Source organism: Anomalospiza imberbis, chromosome 19, assembly GCF_031753505.1.
Source record: "Anomalospiza imberbis isolate Cuckoo-Finch-1a 21T00152 chromosome 19, ASM3175350v1, whole genome shotgun sequence".
Lineage (NCBI taxonomy): Eukaryota > Metazoa > Chordata > Aves > Passeriformes > Viduidae > Anomalospiza > Anomalospiza imberbis.
The window spans coordinates 8,465,453-8,485,547 of NC_089699.1; the positions used below are offsets into that span (position 1 = coordinate 8,465,453).

The 20,095-nt window shown below is 49.3% G+C and overlaps 3 protein-coding genes and 1 long non-coding RNA gene across 4 annotated transcripts in view; 3 read left to right on the plus strand and 1 right to left on the minus strand.

The window, feature by feature from the left end:
• Positions 1–4,703, plus strand: MIF4GD (MIF4G domain containing). The gene is made up of 6 exons (XM_068209538.1): positions 1–170; positions 2,022–2,158; positions 2,318–2,427; positions 2,726–2,881; positions 3,536–3,628; positions 3,753–4,703. The coding sequence occupies exons 2-6, from the start codon at positions 2,077–2,079 to the stop codon at positions 3,978–3,980; spliced, it is 669 nt and encodes a 222-aa protein (XP_068065639.1). The 5' UTR covers positions 1–170; positions 2,022–2,076; the 3' UTR covers positions 3,981–4,703.
• MRPS7 (mitochondrial ribosomal protein S7) lies at positions 4,664–8,724 on the minus strand. Its single transcript, XM_068209536.1, has 5 exons — positions 8,606–8,724; positions 7,885–8,076; positions 7,535–7,598; positions 6,462–6,629; positions 4,664–5,591 (listed from the first exon to the last, which is right to left on the minus strand). Exons 1-5 carry the CDS (start codon positions 8,659–8,661, stop codon positions 5,370–5,372), a joined length of 702 nt encoding a protein of 233 aa, XP_068065637.1. The 5' UTR covers positions 8,662–8,724; the 3' UTR covers positions 4,664–5,369.
• On the plus strand, positions 6,817–7,999 carry LOC137485190 (uncharacterized). Its single transcript, XR_011005212.1, has 2 exons — positions 6,817–7,129; positions 7,334–7,999. It is a non-coding gene; the product is annotated as an uncharacterized lncRNA (long non-coding RNA).
• The window catches only part of GGA3 (golgi associated, gamma adaptin ear containing, ARF binding protein 3), a 20,208-nt gene continuing 8,817 nt past the window's right edge, over positions 8,705–20,095 (plus strand). Inside the window, exons 1-9 of the mRNA XM_068209523.1 lie at positions 8,705–8,825; positions 14,138–14,222; positions 14,634–14,709; positions 15,177–15,275; positions 16,063–16,186; positions 16,965–17,068; positions 17,599–17,679; positions 18,611–18,748; positions 19,724–19,805. Of these exons, the coding sequence (XP_068065624.1) occupies positions 8,786–8,825; positions 14,138–14,222; positions 14,634–14,709; positions 15,177–15,275; positions 16,063–16,186; positions 16,965–17,068; positions 17,599–17,679; positions 18,611–18,748; positions 19,724–19,805 (829 nt within the window). The 5' untranslated portion in view covers positions 8,705–8,785. The remainder of the gene's footprint in view (positions 8,826–14,137; positions 14,223–14,633; positions 14,710–15,176; positions 15,276–16,062; positions 16,187–16,964; positions 17,069–17,598; positions 17,680–18,610; positions 18,749–19,723; positions 19,806–20,095) is intronic.

Here is a 20,095-nt window from a genome sequence, read left to right on the forward strand (position 1 = left end):
GGCGCTGCCGCAGCTGCCGCCGCTCTCCCGCCCGGCCCGGCCCGGCCCTCCCCCGGCTCGGGCGAGGAAATGACCTAAGAGGAAACCTGGGCCGTGCCGGGAGGGCGCGGGGCTCGGGAGGTGCCGGCGATGTCCCGGCGGCCGGAGGACACAGCGGGGGCGGCCGGCAGGTCGGTGGGGCTGCGCCCGGCTCCCCCTGCCCTGTGCGGGGCAGCGCGGGAGCTTGCTTTCCTCGGGATCCGCCTCTTTCTCCGTCCGGTGGCCCTTGCGCTTGTGCCAGCCTCGGGGCTGGAGCGACGGGGGGCAGCGGCGAGAGTTCCTGGGGTCCGGTGGTCCAGCTGCCCCGGGCAAGAGGCGTCTCGACGCTGGGGGTTCCACTTGCGGCTCGGCGGGGATGCCATGGGGGTTCCGGGGACTGGTAGAGCCCCTGCTGCAGACACTATGGGTGCCAGAGGAGACTCTGCTCTTCTCCCTCTCCTTGCAGTGGCCAGGACTTGTCCAGCCCATACTGCCAGGTGTTGACCCTGCAGCTCACAGGTGCCCTGGCACCTGAGCTGGTGGATCACCGACAGATTGAGGGTGCTGACCCCAACCGTGTTCAGCCCCCGGGACCGCTCGTCTAGCAGGGGCCAGTGGCAGAGGAGCAGTCGGTACTCACAGGTGCCCCACGTCACCCACCGCCCCCAGCCCTTCCGATAAGGTGGTGCTGGCAGGAGGGTCTCTACTGCAGGCGAGACCTGGCTGGCTCAGTGTTCACACGCTGTGGTTTGCTCTGGCAGGGTTATTTGGCACAGCAGTTCAAAGCAGCCGTGGCCATCCCAGGGAGCCGTGAACGGCAGCTCCGGGAGAGGGGCCGGGCGGCGGCGGCACAGACGCTGCCAGACGGGCTCGGGCGCTCCCCGCTGTGCTCTCGCCAGGTCCTGCTGCGTGGAGATGCTGCTGGTGGGACACGGGGCTGCTGGTGATCTCGGGCTGCTCCACTGGCAGTGCAGCGTGGCATGAGTGCAGATGCAGAGAGAGGAGAGGTCGGCTAGGAAGGTGTTTGCCAACCAGGCATGGCACGGAGGGCACCCAACTGCTTGTGAATCCCTCTGGGAAAGAAACCTCTGTGCCAGTCCCAGGGTAGGTGAGAGCTTTGGCTGTGAGAGCAGCGTTGGCAGGTGGTCACCCTCATGGCACTGCTCTCTGCTCTGAGTTACTGTTATGCTCTGGGTGAGGGGACTGCCCATGGTACCTGCTCCATGCCCCTAAAGGCTCTTGGGCTTTGATCTGGGTAGGGACGTGTTTGCAGAGAGGGGTGAGTAATAGCTGAGGAATTTCGACAAGTTGGCAAAACTCATTTGGCCGATTGCCTTCTGTTTGTACTGCCGGTCTGGCCAGCCCTGCATTTCCATCCATCAGATCCTGTGTGAATCAAAGCAAACCCTGCCTTTCTGTGCTGTACGTACCCTCTTGCTGTCTTCACTGTATCACAAAGCAGAAGAAAATCAATCTAGATACTCGTTAGGAACCCTGCTGGTGCTGCAGAGGGATGAGAGAGATGGGAGCTGTTGCTCTTGGGGATTTGGCTGCTGAGTTTGCTGTGTCGTGCTAGAAGCTGAGGAAGCCTGGCTGTGGTGCAGTAGAGGTGCTCTGGTGAGTGTGTTGGATGCTTTTGTACTGGCTTTGATTCTTTCCAGATTTTTGTATGAAAGCTGCTGACTTGGTGTTTAAATGGCCCAAGGGAGCAGTGTGTGCCTTCCTGTGATACAGCCACATATATTTGGGTCTGCTTTGCCTGTAACATGTTTCTCATATCAGAAAAATATAAAGGCTCTGAAGTTCTATTATCAGCTGGTAGGAGACAAGGCTTTAAAAGATGCGAGAATGAGGATTTGCATAGATCTAGAGTTGGTGCCCTAATAAAAGAGGAATTTCCTTGTCAGGAAACAGCCTGCACTTCAACTACCTGGGATGTGCCGAATGGGAAATGGGTGAAGGTTTACCTCTGTCCAACTAAGCTCTGTGTGCTCCTTCCCCAGGAACTGTGACTAGATCATCCATTGCCCTGACTCTTGCCCTTGGAGAAAACCAGTCATGGGGGAAACAGGCAAAGAAGACTACAAAATACAGTCCTTTGACTCAGAGACTCAGAAGCTGCTGAAAACAGCCCTCAAAGGTCAGCAGGGTTTTATGAGCTCCTCTGCCATGCACGGCTTCTGCACCATTTAATGTGACTGCACTGGGCCCTGCACAGAGCTTGGCTGCTTTCCAGGTGCCTCAAAGCAATCAGGGGCCAAAGAGGGCTGGGTCCTAACAGTATTCCTCTTCTCTGCAGACCCCAGTAATGTGGACCTGGAGAAAGTGGCCAATATTATAGTGGACCAGTCTCTCAAAGACTTTGTGTTCAGCAAGGAGGCTGGGCGCATCTGCTACACCATCATCCAGGTGAGAGAGCTCGCGTCTGGACAGTGAAACACCTGGGCTGTTGTGTGGCTTGTCCCTGGGCTGGGCCAGGAAGGGCTGTGCCCCAGTCAGATGCCCTGACCCCTTGCCCATCTCTCTTGTCTTGCCACTTGCCCCATGCAGTGGCAGCATCCAGAAGAGCAGTGGGCCAGCACAGGCAGCAGGTTGCAGCTTTTCTGCCTCTCTGGGAATCACAGAAGGGTATCTATGTGGTACTGCATCCCCCTACCCCTCTGGCACCACTGTTTCATCCCTCCATCCTGTTTTTGTGGGGTTATAGGCAGAGAGCAAACAAGTTGGCCAGAGCATCTTCCGGAGGAGCCTGCTGAACCGGCTGCAGCAGGAGTACAAGGACAGGGAGGAGCTGCGCACGCGCTCACTCCAGGCCTGGATCTGCTACGTCACCTTCATCTGCAACATCTTCGACTACCTGAGGGTAAGGAGCTGGAGCAGCCAGCTGCTGCTGCCTGCAATGCCAGGAGGGCCTGGGCATCCCAGGATACCAGAGCAGGAGTGTTCGGTGGGTGTTGTACAGAGCCCCAGGGCCATGGGGGCCAGAGCAGGTCCTTAGCACAAGGATGCTGACAGAGCTGGTGCTATCTACAGGCTTGGAGAGGCAGAGGAAGTCTTCAGGAACAGTCACGAAGTCTCAGCTTCCTCATTTTGTACCTGGTGTTTGAAAGCCCCTGATTTGCCTGCTCCCAGCTGTTCCAGATTGGACTGGTTCAGTTGCTGTGGGGTTTGCTGATGGAGTTTGGCTTCAGGTCTTTGTGCAGTGTGTGAACTTTGAATTCCTGCTTGGAGTAGATGTATAAATGATGCAAGTAGAGCTGCAGGCAGGTAAAATACTGTTGGAACAAGTATATTTCCTATGACTACCTGCTTACATTTAAAAATAGATGGTTTTTGCATCATTTTTTCAGCTCCTCTGGTTCCTGGAGACTCAAATATCTGATCTCTGATGTAAATCCCACAAATGCAGCACAATCCTGCTTCCTTCTCCTTTGGAGAGGAGCAAGGGAATAACTACTTAAAATAGCTGCAGAGGCTCTTCTGGCCCCAGGCTGACAATGCTCCGCTCTCCTTGCAGGTGAACAACATGCCCATGATGGCTCTGGTGAACCCCGTGTACGACTGCCTGTTCCGGCTGGCACAGCCCGACAGCCTGCAGAAGGAGGAGGAGGTGAGTGCAGGGAGAGCTGCTGATGTGCCTCTTGTCCTGCCAAGGACCTGTAAAAAGCACAGCCCGGGGGGGTGCAGAGGAGCCTCCACTTCTTTGTGCTCAGCATCTGCTCTTCCTTCTGAAGGTGGACTGCTTGGTCCTGCAGCTCCACCGCATCGGTGAGCAGCTGGAGAAGATGAATTCCCAGCGGATGGACGAGCTCTTCTCCCTCCTCCGAGATGGCTTCCTTCTGCAGGAGGGGCTCAGCTCCCTGTCCCAGCTCCTGCTGCTGGAGATCATCGAGTTCCGGGCTGCTGACTGGAAGATGACGGACGCTGCCCAGAAATATTATTACAGCGAAGTGACGGATTAACTTCCCAAGGCAGAGGAATCCCCAGCACCTTCACCAGCAAGCTTCCTACCAATCTGGAATTTTTCACATTAATTTTCTAGCACTCCCTGTAAATAGGATTTATACTGGCTAGAGCCTCTCTGCACCTACTGTCAGATGCAGCTGGTGCTGGTCTGACTTTGGAGGTTCAGAGCAGTGGGAAGGACACACTTCACCCAGTAAGTTCTCCCACTGATTTTGTCTTAATATTGGGCTGCTGTCAGCAAAGGGCTTGGGAGGCTTCTAGCTCACACCAGCATTTTCTATGAGCGTTAAGGAAAGCACAGTTTAGGCTGAGAACATTTTGCTTTACTCCAAAGCCAGCAGAGCTGTGAGAGGCAGCAGGGAAATATCCCAGCTCAGGTTGTACCTGGTTCTCTGGGATGGGTCACAGAACACACCATGGCCTCACAAACAGCTCAACCAAGTGCTTTTCTTCCCCAGACTCCTTCCAGCAGGCTGGCTGCACCTGCATGCACACAGCCTCTTCCACAGCCAGGAATACCTGCCACAGGGCAGCCTGCGACAGAAGAGGTCCTTGAGCACATGTAGGAATGGGTTTTATAGATTTTATAGAATAACTGTCACTTTTTTCAGAATTTTGCAAGTTTTAGCTATGGTATATTTCTTATAAGAATGGGAGAGGAAAAAATGAAACAAAATAGTCTATTGAAGGACTTTTTTCTAATAAAAGTTTTCCACTAACATATGCCCTGCTTTTTCCCTGCACAGCTGCTGAGCTCTGAGCAATACTGAAGGGTTGCTCCTGACTGAAGCCCTAAGGCTGAGATAAGTCAGTGTCTGCTCCAGTCTAGGGCCTCAGGCTACAAAACCAGGGTACCTGGAGCAACAGAGACAAAGGTCTGGAATCGGGAAACATTTCCCATAAAACCGGTTTTATTTTGTCAACATTCCCATCAAACCTGTGCAGACCATGTTGCTGATGGCCAAAACCAAAAATCAAAAAGGGCCTTTTATTGCCTGTTGTAATAATGCCTGTGGAAGAGGATCCACCTATGCAGCCAAAAACATTGCTGATTTGAGGAGCAGAGAGACTTTCAGATCCTCAGGAAACAGGCAAGTGAAAGATGGTTTTGTTTAGCATTGCTGTAAGAAAAACACGTAAGGCTTGTCTTCACAGGGAAGTGATGATGAACTAACTGGAGCAGCCCCGCTGAGGCTGGTAACTCAGATTCCCCCTTCCCCCATCCAAACAAGCACAAAGAAAAAGAACCTCATGGGGATCGTGTGAGCTTTCCCTGGGTTAGAACAGAAGCTGCCTGCAAGGGATATTCCACCTTTCCCTCTCCCAGGCTGGCAGCCCTGGGGCTCTGCTCTCCAGGCCGTGGCAGCGTGTCCCAGGCAGGGTCCCTACCACCAGCGGAAGTGGGCGTACGCCCGGTTGGCCTCTGCCATCTTGTGCAGGACGTGTTTCTTCTTGATGACGGGCCCCTCGTTGTTGAAGGCCAGGAGCAGCTCCTGGGAGAGCTTTTCTGGCATCAGTGTCCGGCGGTGCTTGTTCTCCCTGCACTCGGTGATCAACCACTTCATGGCCAGGAAGCGCTTCCGATTGTCCGTCAGCGGGACGGGCACCTGGGAAAGGGTTAAACCACGGCAGTTATCATCAACCTGCTCCTCCCCAGCAGCCACACAGCAGCAGCTGCACCTGCAGCTGTTCATTGTGCTGCTTTCTGCAGCCAGACCCGCTCCCAATAGCTGAGCCCTGCCAGTTCTCCTGCTCTGTCCATAGGAACTGGCCACTGCTACCAAAATGGAAATTCTGGCCTGTTTGGGAGCTGGGTCCAGGCTGGTTTGAGTTAGCAGAGATGGGAGATGGTCACTCCATCTCTGCACTGAATACAGAGAAGTCACAGAATCACAGCATGGTTTGGGTTGGAAGGGACCTTCAAGATCATCTCATTCCAAATGCCTCCACATCTCACCTCTCCTTCAAGCCCCGAGGGTTGCAGAGCCTGTACTCAGAGACAGATTCTGCTCATGTTTTAAATATCCCACTGGATCTAGGTGACCCATTTTGCCATGCTGACCCGCCCCAGGGCTTTGGAACCTCTCCCCAAGCAACATGGTGCAGTGGAACAGATGGGACTGGTAGTCCAAAGACTACCAATTCTTTTGCTGCTGATCTCTGTCTCTTTGGAAAATACTTGCTGTGTATTTCTCCTCACATCTAGTCAGAGAATCAGAGACTGCTGCTGATTAATGGTTGCACTTGATTGATCTTAGAAGTCTTTTCCATCCTTAGTGATTCTGTGATAGGGGAAGCACAATACTCAGAGGTGGGGATCCTGATTTTGGACAGTTTCTAGGTGCTGCTTTATTACAGATTGCAAAGTGGCTCTTTTCAAGGAGAGAGAATCTTGAGCTGATGGGGTGGAAACCAGTTCATCTGCCTCCCTAGCTAATTGTCTCCCAACCAGATGTGCTCCTAGCCCCCCCTTTCACCTGGTAGGTTTTGCCTCCTTTGGTGATGTTGCTGAGCCCAATGATGGGCTGACAGTTCTTGAGAGCCTGGTGGAAAATGACGTAGGGGTTGCATTCAATTGTCTCCTTCTCATTTTCTGGAGCTTTGTGGTACTTCTCCAGCTGCTTTCTTTTAATGGCCTCCAAAGTCTTGGAAGAAAGGCAAAAATAAGACATACAGGGCAGATGGATTCTCCCACTCTATGAGGTTACATCACTTTTACAGGCACTCCATTTTCACCTAAGCAGCTGGTCCACCAGCCCCAGAGGCAAAAGACCCACTGGGAAATCTTTAACTCAAGAATTAACTTTTACTTCACCCTCTTCCAGCTCTTCAGTCTCTTTTATCATTCATTGCATTTCAGGTGAGGGGGACGAGCAGCACAAACCTGGGCCAGAAGCCAGGGAAGGGCATGGACAAAGTGGAGCCAGGAATAGGGGTCTGTGCACTGAGCATCGTCCCCTGCAAAGCCTGGACTCCAGAGCCCAGAGCCTGTGTGCTTTTCTGTAACAAGGAATCAGCAGTTAATTGGGAACATTTGGGCAAAATGTGTTTCCATTTCAAGGGAGTTCAAGGGTGGAAGAGATCAGATGGGAACACCAGTTAATACCAATTGCTGTGGGTCAGAGCAGGCTCAAAGCTGTGTCATGTAGGTGACACATCTGTGGGACTTCAAGGGCAAGTTATACAGAGGGTAAGGCACGACAGAGAGCTGCAAAAATCTTCAGAGAAAATCTTGCTTTTTAAGGGTATTCTCTATCTTTACCCAGTACAAAAGAACACAGGCATACTGAAGGATGGAAAGGGAAAGTTCTCCACTAAGCTGTCACCTGCTGGTCTGTGAGCTAACGAGGCTGGGGCAGTGTGCATTTTATCAAGCAAATCAGGGTTTATCAGAGGAATCATGCTGCAAGCAACATATGGCAGAGTGAAACACATCAGGACCACAGAGATGGACCACCCGAGTTCTGGTAATTCCCAATTTCAGTGGGTTTGACATCCCAGCCTTCCATTTTGTCCAGTTTTAATAGTGAGAAGAAACCTGAGCTCTTACCTGAGACATGAGGCTTCTGGCCAGCACTTTATTTCCACTCTTCATCATCATATTGGTGAATTTGCTGTAAACACAAAGTCAGACAGGATCTGATATAAATTCTGATTTTATCACCCACAGAAATAAGCCCCCCACCCCCTCCCTTTGTGTTGTTTCCATGGTTAAGTGTGGGTGCTGCCCCATCTGCTGTAACTATCTCTAATCACTGCAGAACAATGGACTCGTTGATGGGAAAAGATTAACCCAGAATATAGGGACTGTGCTGTAACAAAAGGCAATGTGAAGGTAGAGGAGGGCAGCACAGCTCCCAGGCATTTTTGGAGAAAGGAGGAGCTGCTGCTTTCTCTGACCTGATCATGGGGTCGCTGAACACGGAACTGGAGAGACTGGGAGGAGCAGCTTTGATGGGTAGAACAGCCTTAAGCTCCATGTGTTCCCTTTCCTCCTCAGTCAGCTCCTCTAAAGGTTTCTGATACGATTCCTTTTTCACTTCTGGCTCCAGGTAGCTGGGGCTGTAGCGGCTCCATCTCACCGGCATTATCCTGCAAGGAACAAGAGAAGCGGGGCTGTAACCCAGTGCGCGTGCTGTGTCGTGACAGGGATGCAGACAGATGGGGGCAGATGTGAACTCAGAAGGAATGCCAGATGTCAGAGGCATCACGTGGCAGTGGGGCGAGCAGCTCAGAGCGGACCCTAGCCCTTTTTTCACTGTTCCTGTGGCCAGGCCTTGGAGGCGGCTGCGCAGGGGGCCGGTGCAGTCAGCATCCCCGGAGCTGTGCAAGAGGCGTCCGGACTGGCGCTGCGTGATGCGGTTTAGGGATTAGAATGGCAGCGCTGCGTGCACGGTCGCACTGGATGACCTTAAAGGTCCAACCCTGATAGTTCCACGCCTCTGGAGCCCGGCGAAAACAGGCGGGCGGCCTGTCCGCGTGCTCCCAGGGCGGCGCACAGCCTCCCCGCACCGCTCGTGTGCTCCCGGCGAGCCGCCCCCGGGCCTCCTCCCGTGCTGCCCGTGCTCCTGCGGAGCGGAGCAGCCCCTGGGGAGCCCCCCCGGCCCCTCTCCCCGCTCACCGGGGCAGCCACGCCCGCAGCCGCCAGCCCAGCCCCGCCGCGCTGGGCGCCGCCATCTTCCCTGCGCGCGCCGCCGCGCGGGGCGGGGCCACGGCGGCCGGGGGCGGGGTCAGAGCAGGCCCCGCCCCCCTCGCGCGGCTCTCGCGCGGGCGGGGCGGGGCCCCGGGTCGCTCCGGCAACATGGCGGAGGCTGAGGGGGAGAGCCTGGAGTCGTGGCTGAGTGAGTACCGCGGGCTGTGGGGGCACCGCCCGGCCCCCTCTGCCTCCCGGCCCCTCAGCCCCTTCCCAGCGCCTGCCTGCAGCCTCCGCTCGCCCGACCCCGCCACCCTTCTCAGCCGGGCGGGAGCCCCGGGGCCGTCCCGGGGAGGCCGGGGGGTGACAGCGCCTTGGGGACGTTTTGGCCCAGCCCCCCGGGCATGGGGGAGTTTCGGCACGCCGGGCACGGGGTCTCGGCCCCCCGGGGATGCGCCGTCCCGGGGGAAGAGCCGGGGCGTCCCCTCCCGGCGGTCAGCTCGGTGCGGGGCGCGGCAGCGGGTGGGGGCCGGTACCGGCTCGTGTGGGAGACGCGGGCGCCGGGCCGGTCCGCAGCTCGCCTTGCTCAGCACCCGCGAGGCTGCTGCGTTTTCTTGTCCGTGAACAGTCGTGATTCGTGTCTGTCCCTCCCGTCGCTTGCCTCGCCTGGGTCGTGGCCTGTCGAGTGTACAGCCGGAGTGCTGTTCGTGAGGTTCGGAACTGTGGGGGTTCCCAGATGAATTCATTGTATTAACGTGTTACACAACTGTGATTTTCAAGCAGACAAATCCTGCTTTATGCCTGGCTGCAGTTTCAGGGTAGTTGTGGACATCCATTCTGGACAAGCTGGAATATATCAAAACCTTTTGTCAGGGTTGTACCTAAAGGTTAGAGGGGACAAACCCCCGTTGTTTGTTGATGCCCAGCCCCTGCTGAGTGTCCCCTGCCTGTGTGTCCGTCCGTGCTGCCCGTGTCATTTGGGCTCTGGCTGTACAGAACACAGGGATGTGATTCCTGAACGAAGCAGTCATAACTGTAATTGTTTTTTGTAGATTCTACACACTGGAGCTCCTGCTGCTGTCCCTGGGAGGCCATGCTGCACATCATAGCCTGTTGCCTAGATTTTCTTCTCGTTTTTTTTTAATAGTTATTTGTTGGATTATGGCAGCAAGTGAAGTTCCAAGTAGTCAGGTGCTGGGCAAACAGCAGAAGATGGTCATTACCCCAAATACCTCAGAGTGCAAAACCTGTTACCCTTGGAGCTATCCTTCCATGAACAAGATTAGATAGTTCTCCTTCTTCCTTGGTATTTTTATATAAAATTCAAACACGTACATGCTGTCATGATACAAGATGCTGGCTGAAAGATGTTTTCATCTATTCTCATTTTAGCTCAATCCCTTCTGCCCCTTACTGTTTTTGCTCCTCCTCTGAACTCCCACAATTAGTCAATATCTTTTGTTGTAGCCAGTGAGACACAAGAAGGAACACCCACATCCCTTCCTTGCAATCTTTCTCTGAGGAGAGCTGACTCACCCAGTTCAGTTTGTGTGTGAAAATGTCTCTAGTAGGAAGAATATTTTGGGTTGTATCGCCTGGAATGCTTCCTGACTGCTTATTTTGTGGGGATATTTTTTAATTGAGGAAGTTAAAGGAGAGGTGATGTGTCCTTGGCCAAGTGGCTACAGGGAAGAGTTGCAAAGGCCTTACTCACTGTGAGAAGCATTGCAGCGAGCCTGATTGCAGAGGGGCACACATTTTTCAAGACTCGAGTGCTGCTGTCAGATTTAGGAGGATGCTTTTATGCCAGGTCACTGCTACAGGGATCGCTGCTGGTGTGGCTGTATCGCCCCTCCCATCGCAGGGAGCGCGGAGCCTTCCGAGTCTGGGAATTAGCGGCGGAGTCGTGAGGCCGGGCGGGCAGAGCTGCTGCAGCTCCCGGCTTTCACCGGCCCTCCCGAGGGCTGTTTTCTGTAATCGTGACAAAGCCGCGGCTGAGGCCCACCTTGAGGGTGTGCCATGCTGTACCCTTCCTGAGGGAACGGCTCAGCAGCACAGCCAACTTCCCAGCCACGGGAAGATGGAGAATTTCTTACTGAAATTGTTCCATTTTTTTTTCCCCTGTGCTGGTGTGCAGCTTCCTGCTGCCCTGCCTCTGGCATCAGGTGGAGTCACAGACCCGTGAAGTAACATCATCCTCGTGTCCTGCTGCTGCAGCAAGATCTGCGCCTCAGCCTGGGATGATCGGGCATCTGCATGTCCTGCCTCATTCCAGGCAGCTGGCACGGAGAGAAGGTGATCCTTCCTGTCCCCTCCTGGCAGGCAGGCTCTGCTTCTGCTCTGAGCTGAAACAGAAGAAGGAGAGAATGTCAATTGTACAAACACAACTGGAGCCTTTTACTCCAGTGCTGCTTTTTCTGCTGCATCCAAAAGGAAGCTTCTTGTATCCCGCTCATGTCAGGCTAAGGCAGTGTTCCACTGTGGAACAGATGTAAATGGATAAAATATTATAACTGTCTTCATTTCTTTTCTCCTTTGTTTGTTTGGTTCAGCATTCTTTTCTGCCCAGGACTGCAGAGTCTGACTGTTAGACTGGACATGCTTGGGCTGGGAATCACAGGCTAAGCCTGACCTGGGGAAACTGTTGGGGTGGCTTTTGGCTCATTTCAGTAGAGAAGTGAACCCAGGAAAACAGGAGCATTCGTTAACAGCCAGTTAATGGTCTGTGGTTCTCTTCATTCCAGTTGCTCTGTGGTTCTCTGCTTTCCAGTATCACTTCTCTCTAGAGAAAACAAACACTTTTGTTTCATATCTAAGTATTAATCTGAATGTTGCCTCATTAGCATTTCAGTCTGGCAGAGCACCTGAGGGCTGAGTGGCTCTGATACTCAGGGTGGGTGTGAAGCAGCTTTGTTTGTCCTGAGCACATTGAAATAAAGCTGAAAACTGAGGCAGAAGTGGTGGCGGGACTGGGGTAGTGCCAAGACTTCAGTCCACAGATTGCTAGTTTAGATTCATGTGGTTGCCAGTGTGAAATGGGATTTTCAGGAGGGGACCAGGTGGACAAGTGTCTCTGGAAGCAAATAACTGGTACCAAATGGGCCTTGTTTGGCAGTTTCAACAGAAAAGCCAAGGACTTGATATTCCAAAGCACCAACTCTTCATCCTGGACTGAATCTTTTCACATAAGGGTTGAAGCATATTTATAAAGCAGTACAGATGAGCTCCTTGCCCACATTTTAAGCATTCTGCATAAAAATAGAGAGGATTGTAAGTAACAAGTTGATAGATGTGACACAGCTTCCTGTAGGGCTGGAAAGGTGAAGTGAGGTGATTTCACTCTGCTGGGATGCAGAGTTCATGTGGCTGTGCTGAGACTGGGGACAGCTATCCATACACCCTGTTGTGTTGTGTCATGCAAACACATTAATCTCCAGAGCCAGGGCAGGACTTGTGATCAAGCTCATTAACTTTTATGAACCAAGGTTTCCTATGGAGGTTTTATGCATGTTGGAAATAGAAAATTTCTTCATGTGGAACAGCACTTCCCTTTGGCAGTCACTCTCTCCTTCTGAGACTTCGCTGTCTTTGTGTGAGAGCTTTTGCAGAAAAAACTTAGATGAGTCTGAGAGCATGAAATAATCCAGTGTCATTGCAAAAAGTTTTTGGAGATATTTGGAGCAGCTTTAAAATTAACACTTTGAACATGGGAAACTTGGTTACATTTTCCTGTTTGTACCACATCATTTTCATAATTTCATGATGTGCAGCCAATAGAGTCCAGTTGGTTGTGTGTCCGTATCTGTTTGTGCTCCTCCTGCATTTATTGAGTAAATTCCCTTAATTTCAGGCAGGAACTGAGTGTTTTTCTTCTGGGCCTGCTGAGCACAAGAGGTGCTTTGGAGCACCAAACCACCACAGTGCTGTTTGACGTGCATGAAGAGGCTTTAGATTGTTGTAAGTCCATGGTTTCATGATGCTTCCAGGGTGTTCATCAGCTGGAAATGTGGTAAAAAGGTTTAGGTGCCACATGTGTGGAACAGTTGTCTGGCTGTGCAGAAGTTGTCTTTTAAACTGAGCTTCCCTTGAATCTCTTGAATTTAAGACCAGCCTGGTAGTTCAGTGAGTCTACAGGATGTTGTCTTGCAATTATTCCTCCCTCGCTGCCGTCTTCTGCTCATCTAGGGTCCCGTGAAGGTCAGCAGTGGGCACAGAGATGCACCAGTGGAATATTTTACCATGCAATCCATGGAAAAACTTACTTGCTTTACAAGTACCATTCTGTGAGGAGGAAAACCTGAGCAAACCTTGCAGGATGGGCACAGTAGGAGGGCTGAGGTGCACTGGGAAAGGGAGGGTTTGAAGTAGATGCCTGACAGCTGTTTAGCTGTCTCTGGAAAGGTAAAAGGATATGTTTTAATGATGATAAAAAATGACACTTGGTAGTGCAGCATGTGTTTGTTTTGTTATGCTTCCCTCTGAGATGAAAGTGCAGGGTTATGTGCTGGGTTTTTTCCTGCTCTTCATCTTCTGCTCTATACTATCTGACTAAGCAGTATTTAATTTCCTAAACCTCTCCATTATATTAAATTTTTAGGAAGGTTTCTTAAAGGCCAGCTCTTAGATATATAGGGACATGTACAGTGTATTGTTTCTTCCCATACAAGAAAGAAAAAACATTATGTCTGGTCATCTTGGCTGGAAAATTAGGTTAAAGCAGGAATCTGATCTCCTGTAAATTCATTGCTGCATCAGGGTTAAGTAAAATACATGGAGAATATGCATTCATAACCAAAGATAGCCTCACTACTCTGCATCAGTACAGTCAGTGAGGTCCTGCTGCTTAAGGGAGGATCCTTCAGGAGCCTGAAATAGCCCTGCCAGTAAAGCATTGATCTCTTAGCTTCAGCAGGTAGGATTTGAGTTCCTGATCAGGTGCAGGCTGCAGTGTTTATTACTTGCAAGAACAACTCAATGTATAATAATAAATTTCAGTTCATAAATCCCAGGAGAAATGCTAAGGCATCAATCAAATCAGCTGGCACTCCAAAAGCAAGTGCTAATGCTAAATGACTGTTATTAAACATCTGATGTTCCAGCTCTTGCTTCTGCAAAATTCCCAGGGAATACAGAAATAATTTCATATGTAGAAAGTGTGAGGGTTTAACCTTTAAAGAGTTTATTGTTACAGCCAAATAGAAAGAGACAGCATTTCAGGCAGAGGAAACGGTGAGCTGAAATATTTTATTCTGTGCTCTTATTTAGGATATGGGAATAGCCTGTCTCTAAACACTTGAGATTTGGCCACCTGTTTTCTTTGGGAAGCAGTGGTTCTTACTGGATGTTTGGATGTCTCAACTTGGACACACCCTTTTCCGTGAACAGATATACCACGTGTGAACTTCTTTCTCATTTTTTACAGCTGGCACTGGATGTCAGATGCTTTTCTCTAGGAAATGTGTGACCTTTTATACTGTTTCTTCTCTTGATTGATAATATGTTCTCTTTCCCTCGCCAAAGATAAAGCCACCAACCCATCCAACAGGCAGGAAGACTGGGAATACATCATCGGATTCTGTGACCAGATCAATAAGGAACTTGAAGGGTGGGTGTCCCAAACTGCTCTAGACTTCATAAAACAATGTTCACAGTTTAAAGTGTGAAATTCCATTATCAAACACCTGCATTTTCTTTTATATATGCTGATATCACAAGGAAGAGCTGGCTACAACAGAGGGAAGATGCTGCCTCTCCTGTGAAAGGCAGCGTGGCTAATCCAGACTGAGCACTGGGAAACTGGGAATTCTGAATCTGCTTCTAATTTCAGGTTCAGCAGCTCCAGGGTTCTCATCTGGCCAAAATTATTCCATTTGCCAGTCTGTAAAATGGGGTTATCACTGATAATGCTGGTGGAGCTTCACATCTTTAAAATCTTTACTTGCAAGACACTTTGTTTAAACAGCAGAATTTGTGAAAGTGTTAAAATCCTCCGTGGTGTTTACCTGTTCTCTTCCAGGCCACAGATAGCTGTGAGACTCCTGGCTCATAAAATCCAGTCACCACAGGAATGGGAGGCAGTCCAAGCCTTGACAGTAGGTAGTCCTTACCCCTCCTCTTAAATCCACGCATGTATCCTATTGTATCACCTGGGTGGAGTAGAGGGGGCACAGGGTGTGTCCATGGGGTCAGCTGGAGGCTGAGTGCCCTGATCCCTGGGAGGGAGTGAGAGGGAGCACAGTTCCATCCCCAAAGCGTCCAGAAACAACTCTGGGTTAGTTTGAGCTGCTTTCCTTTGTTATCTTCAGGCAAGATTTGTCTTTACTGTTGAGGCCAAGTATTGAGATAACACGGACACAGATACAACTGGATGAGGGTGGGACACCAGCCTGCCTTGATGTGTCATCCCTAAAGATGGGAGGTAGATGTCTGCATGGAGCAGGAATACTTCTCTCACTGACAGGGGCTCTTTACCTCCCCTCTAAGCACACAGTAATAACACACTGTTATTGTAGGGTTTTTCCCTTTGCATTCAGCCCCTGTTTCTGTTCCTTGAATGCAGGTGCTGGAAGCTTGTATGAAGAATTGTGGGAGAAGATTCCATAATGAAGTTGGGAAGTTTCGCTTTTTAAATGAGTTAATAAAAGTTGTATCTCCAAAGGTTAGTCCCTGAGTGTTACAGCTGTAGTTGCTTTTTGTTTGACCTCTGTAAGCTACAGACAGCATCCAAAATATTTGCAGCGTTCTGTTTGGCTCGTTGCACTTATTAGTCTATATTCAAGAGCATTTGTTAGCTAAGCTCTTGTTGTTTGGGGGTTTTTTTTATGCCTTACTAAATTTCTCAGGAAGTTGTACTAAGTTGCCATCACTATGCAGTCTCTGGGCTGTTCTAATCCTTCAGATAACTATAAAGGGCTTCTAAAACTTGGGCTGTGTTGTTTTAAAAAACAAAATTCCCGTTATTGTGGAAGAGAAATGTGATGCAGAGGTTAAAACAAGAGGTTTGACAACACACCACGGAGTTCTAGTCCTCATTCTGCTGACTTGCTGTGTAAAGAGTGCTAGGCTAAGTCCCTCAACATTCATGATGAGTTTAATGTGCTGAAAATCTTCCCTATGGCATGATTGGCAATGCATTCCCAAATTCTCTCCCATAAGACAGAGGAGGGGGTGGTTCTCTGTATTGCTGTAATTTTTAAAATAGCAAAATCCCGGAGCCAGCGGAATAGTTCCTTTTTTTTTGCTGAAGGTAATCACAAAGCTTCTCTTCACTGTTATTTCAAATCTATTAGAGGAGCAACTTTTCCTCCTAATGAGATGTACCTTAGACCATCTTGGAACTTGGATCATACACCTTTGAAATGTATTTCACTGAGCTCCCACAGAGCTTTATTTTAAAAAAGAAATTAAGAACATGAAGAATTTGGATCTTTTTTTCCCACACTTAGTACCTGGGGGACCGAGTCTCAGAGAAGGTGAAGTCCAAAGTGATTGAATTGCTGTATAGCTGGACTGTGGCATTGCCAGAGGAATCCAAAATCAAGGATGCCTACTACATGCTGAAGAGACAAGGTAGGGAGTCAGCTGCTCGCTCATGCATTCTCTCCAGCCTGGGCTTTGAGCAAGAGTGTCACAAAATATACAGCTTCTAATTAAATGGGATCAAGGCAAGCTCTGAGGGGAGATAGAGCAAGGGAGAAATTCTCTGAAAAGCTTTTCATTATGTGTAAATGCCTTGAGCAGGGTTGGGTTGGCTCTGTTAACTAAATGAGTGAAATACCTTGCAAATACTTTTGTTTTGGTTTGAAGGGCCTTTTCAAAAAATTTTTTTTTTTGGTGGAAGTCGTTATTAGATTATTTGAACAAGTCTAATTTAAAGTGAAATAAGGGCTTCCAAGTAGCTTTTTGTGTTCTTTTAACTAAATGGCTTTGCAGCTGTTCCTTTACTTCAGCTGACACACATTTCTTGTGTAGGCACAATGAAAAGAACTCAGTAGCTTCACAAGAAAAATAGATTCCATGAAAGCTCTGGAAACCATCCTGTCTTATTAGGACACACAGGTTGCAAGTCATAGCTGTCCCTTGCAGCACTGTGGATGGATAAACTAAAGGCTGAATGGGGCTGAATATGGTTCCTCCCCTTCAGAGAGAGAGTTTTAGCTCATGTTGTGGGGTTGGGAGAACATTCAGGTACAAGTCAGCCTAGGGGTTTGGATGTATTGTTCACTGGAACAGCGTGGCTGCGTCAGGGGCAGATGTGTGCTGGCTCTGAGAGAAGCCTGGGAGTACCTGTGTGCCCTGCCTGGTGTGAGTGTGTGTGCTGACCCACAGGATCCCTTTCTGCTTTCAGGGATTGTCATGTTTGATCCTGTGATTCCTGCAGACAGAACACTGATTCCTTCCCCACCGCCTCGTCCCAAGAACCCGGTGTTTGATGATGAGGAGAAATCCAAGGTACAGTGAAGGCTTGTGTCAAAATCACTAATGAAAAGTGATTACTCAGTGCACATTCAGAATAAGAAAGCAAAGTATAATAATGTGGCTTTTATTTTTGGGGGGGATTGTCCATACTTTTGTGGGGTTCACTGCTTTGTCCTCCTGCTTAACCCAGAGTTCCAGTTAAGACTTTGTCTGTGTTACCATTATGGGGTTACTTATGTTAAAGTGCCATCCTGCTGAAGTACTGGAAAGCAGAGAGTGTTTCACACACAGGAGGAAAAATAATGTATGGGAGGAATACCTGTCTAGTGCCAGAAGTCACTGAGATGTCACAGAATATGTCCTGTGTAAATGCAGGAATGCAGCAACTCACTTAGATAATAAACTCTAAATGACTCCTGCTGAACTCCCTGTAACTATGGAAGCTCTGTGAGCTTTGAAATACTGGGCTGTATCCCTTTCCCCCCGAATTCTTCATATTGATCCCTTTTCCTTTGTTCAAGGGTCTTTATTTGTTTCCTGACTATAGTTTTCTTGTCTTTCAGCTTCTAGCCAAGCTGCTGAAAAGCAAAAACCCAGATGATTTACAAGAGGCCAACAAACTTATAAAATCCATGGTAAAAGAGGTAAGAAATTCCTGTAGGATTGGTTCAGGTCAGCAATCTGCTTTCCAGGTTTTAAGCAATTTGACTTCAAATGGTGGAGAGCTTAGGATTTGGTTTCTAGCTTGTACCTAGGAGATGTTTGTGTCACGGAAATGTCTACAATTGGTGTCTCTGGTGGATGATGGGGCCGGAATTGAATGCCTCTTGTTGTAAATAACTGCATTCCCATCATTCAAGGTGGGATTTCATATCAAGGTTTGGTAGGAGCATCATGGTACCACCTCTGGGTGCTGAGGACTGAGTCACTGTACTGGGTCTTCTCACAAACAAGTTCATGGAAACACCTTCCTGTTTGTAGAGCTGTGCTGCATCCACCCATGGCAATCATTCCAAACTCTGGAGTCCAGGAAATGACTCACTGGGATTCTGGCAAATCAGAGGATACCTTCTGGACCATAGTGGTTGTGTAGGTTACCAAGATATTTCATTCAAGCTCCTCTTGTCCCTGGGACAGATTCTCCTACGTCTTCAGTTGGAATCTCCAATCAGAGATGGGTGGACATTTTCCACCAGAGTGTGCTTGTTGTTCCTAGTAAATGTTTTGCATCAGACACATCTCTTTTGTTAAGTGTCATCAAGTGAACAAAAAAAAATCGTCTGAAAAGGTCAGAAAGGAATTTCTGGGAACTTTTTTAGTGGTGTAATTATACATTGAAGTCTATCTAATGAGACTTTTTGGAAATATGGGGTTGCCTGTAATTTCAGAGTGGTGGTGAAAACACAATAAAATAAACAAAGCTTCACATGAACAAAGAAAGGTTTTGTTTGGTTTTTTCTTGCTTAACCTTAAATAGCCATGACGTGACACATTTGCAGATGATATCTGTGGTTGTGTTACTGTGAGCTTTTAGAAGGAAACTCACCCTTTCTGTCTGTGCTTTCCACACTGAAGGATGAGGCTCGGATCCAGAAGGTGACAAAGCGCATGCACACGCTGGAGGAGGTGAACAACAATGTGAAGCTGCTCAATGAGATGCTGGTTCACTACAGCAAAGAGGAGTCATCAGAGGCTGACAGGGAGCTCATGAAGGTGGGTCTGAGCTGCTCCTTCTTCCCAGTAATCCTGGAGTCAGTCCTTTCTTACAGACTTGAGTTTTGCAGAGAATTACAAACAGTACAGTAAAATGGAGAGCAGTGGTGAGAAACAGGAGCAGTTGCTGCTAACAGCAGGCAAGAAAATATCCATGTTTTTAGTGCCTTTCACCAAAAGGCTGGGTGGGGAGTAGCTCCATTTCATCTGTGCTTGAAGTGAGGTGCAGCTGTTCTCCAAAGGTGCAGCGTGGCAGAACCTAGAAGCTGCAGTTTATAATTCTGGATCCTATAAGGACACATGGATTGCAGGTCATAACTGTAGCAGCATTGTGGATGAATAAACTAACGGCTGAATGGGGCAGAAAATAGTCCCTCCCCTTCAGAGGAAGAGTTTTAGCTTGTGTTACATCAGCAAAGTGAAAATCGAAACAACCACCAGGGATGACTTGGTAGGCCTAGAGCCTTTAAGAATTGCACATTATCTTATTAAAAAAATCAAACCCACTTACTTTTAACAATAAGGTCTTTAAAGAGTGGTAAGATGCTTAAGAAACGTATTTGTTTGTGTGAACCATTTTGTTACTGCCACCTTTCTGCTGTGTGGTTGCAGACTCCGTTGTGGTTGCAGCACAATTGAAGCCTAATTGCCGAAGCATGATTCTGCTCTTCCTCAGGCTTTTAGGGACTGCTCCACAAGGAAAGAACATCTCTTTTGGATTAGAATTTGATCATAAGTGCTGATGTGAGGGAGGACTGAGAAATGTGTTGGGAATGCAGGTTGTGTAACGCTCATGGCTCACGTAACGCTGCTCAGCATTGTGAGCTGGGCACAGAGGGCCATCCTGGCTGTGCAGCCACTCTGGCACAGTCAGCATAGTGAAACTGGTCTGTTCCGGGGACCTTTTTGTGCTGACTGGTGCTGCTGGCAGTGGCTCCAGGCTGGTGAAACCCTCTGTCCTAATCTGTCTTTCAGGAGCTCTATGAAAGGTGTGAAACCAAAAGACGGACACTGTTCAAGCTGGCCAGTGAGACAGAGGATAATGACAGCAGTTTGGGTAAACTAAGCTACACTTGTCCTTTTTTAATTGCTTTTGTGCTCCTTGCCTTTGTAAGGGTTCAGCTGTAAAGTAATTTCCTCACTGTGGGTTCCTGTTGCTTTAATAAAGGACAGTCCTTCCCTCTTTGTGCTTATCATTTCAGTTCAGGCAAGGACTGGATAGTAAAGTTGGTTCAGGAGGATAGGAGCAGTAATGGGGGACAGCTGCTGCCCTATGAGCAACGTTTGAAGGAGCTGGGGTTGTTTAGCCTGGAGAAGAGGAGGCTCAGAGGTGACCTTATTGCTCTC

Excerpts from the sequence above, each read along its gene's own strand:
- MIF4GD (XM_068209538.1), top strand. The coding sequence starts at position 2,077 with ATGGGGGAAACAGGCAAAGAAGACTACAAAATACAGTCCTTTGACTCA. Across the intron at positions 2,159-2,317 it reads GCTGAAAACAGCCCTCAAAG|ACCCCAGTAATGTGGACCTG; the intron begins GTCAGCAGGGTT and ends TCTTCTCTGCAG. Across the intron at positions 2,882-3,535 it reads ACATCTTCGACTACCTGAGG|GTGAACAACATGCCCATGAT; the intron begins GTAAGGAGCTGG and ends CTCTCCTTGCAG.
- MRPS7 (XM_068209536.1), bottom strand. The coding sequence starts at position 8,661 with ATGGCGGCGCCCAGCGCGGCGGGGCTGGGCTGGCGGCTGCGGGCGTGG. Across the intron at positions 6,630-7,534 it reads CCAGAAGCCTCATGTCTCAG|ACTTTGGAGGCCATTAAAAG; the intron begins GTAAGAGCTCAG and ends CTTTCTTCCAAG. Across the intron at positions 5,592-6,461 it reads AAGGAGGCAAAACCTACCAG|GTGCCCGTCCCGCTGACGGA; the intron begins GTGAAAGGGGGG and ends ACCCTTTCCCAG.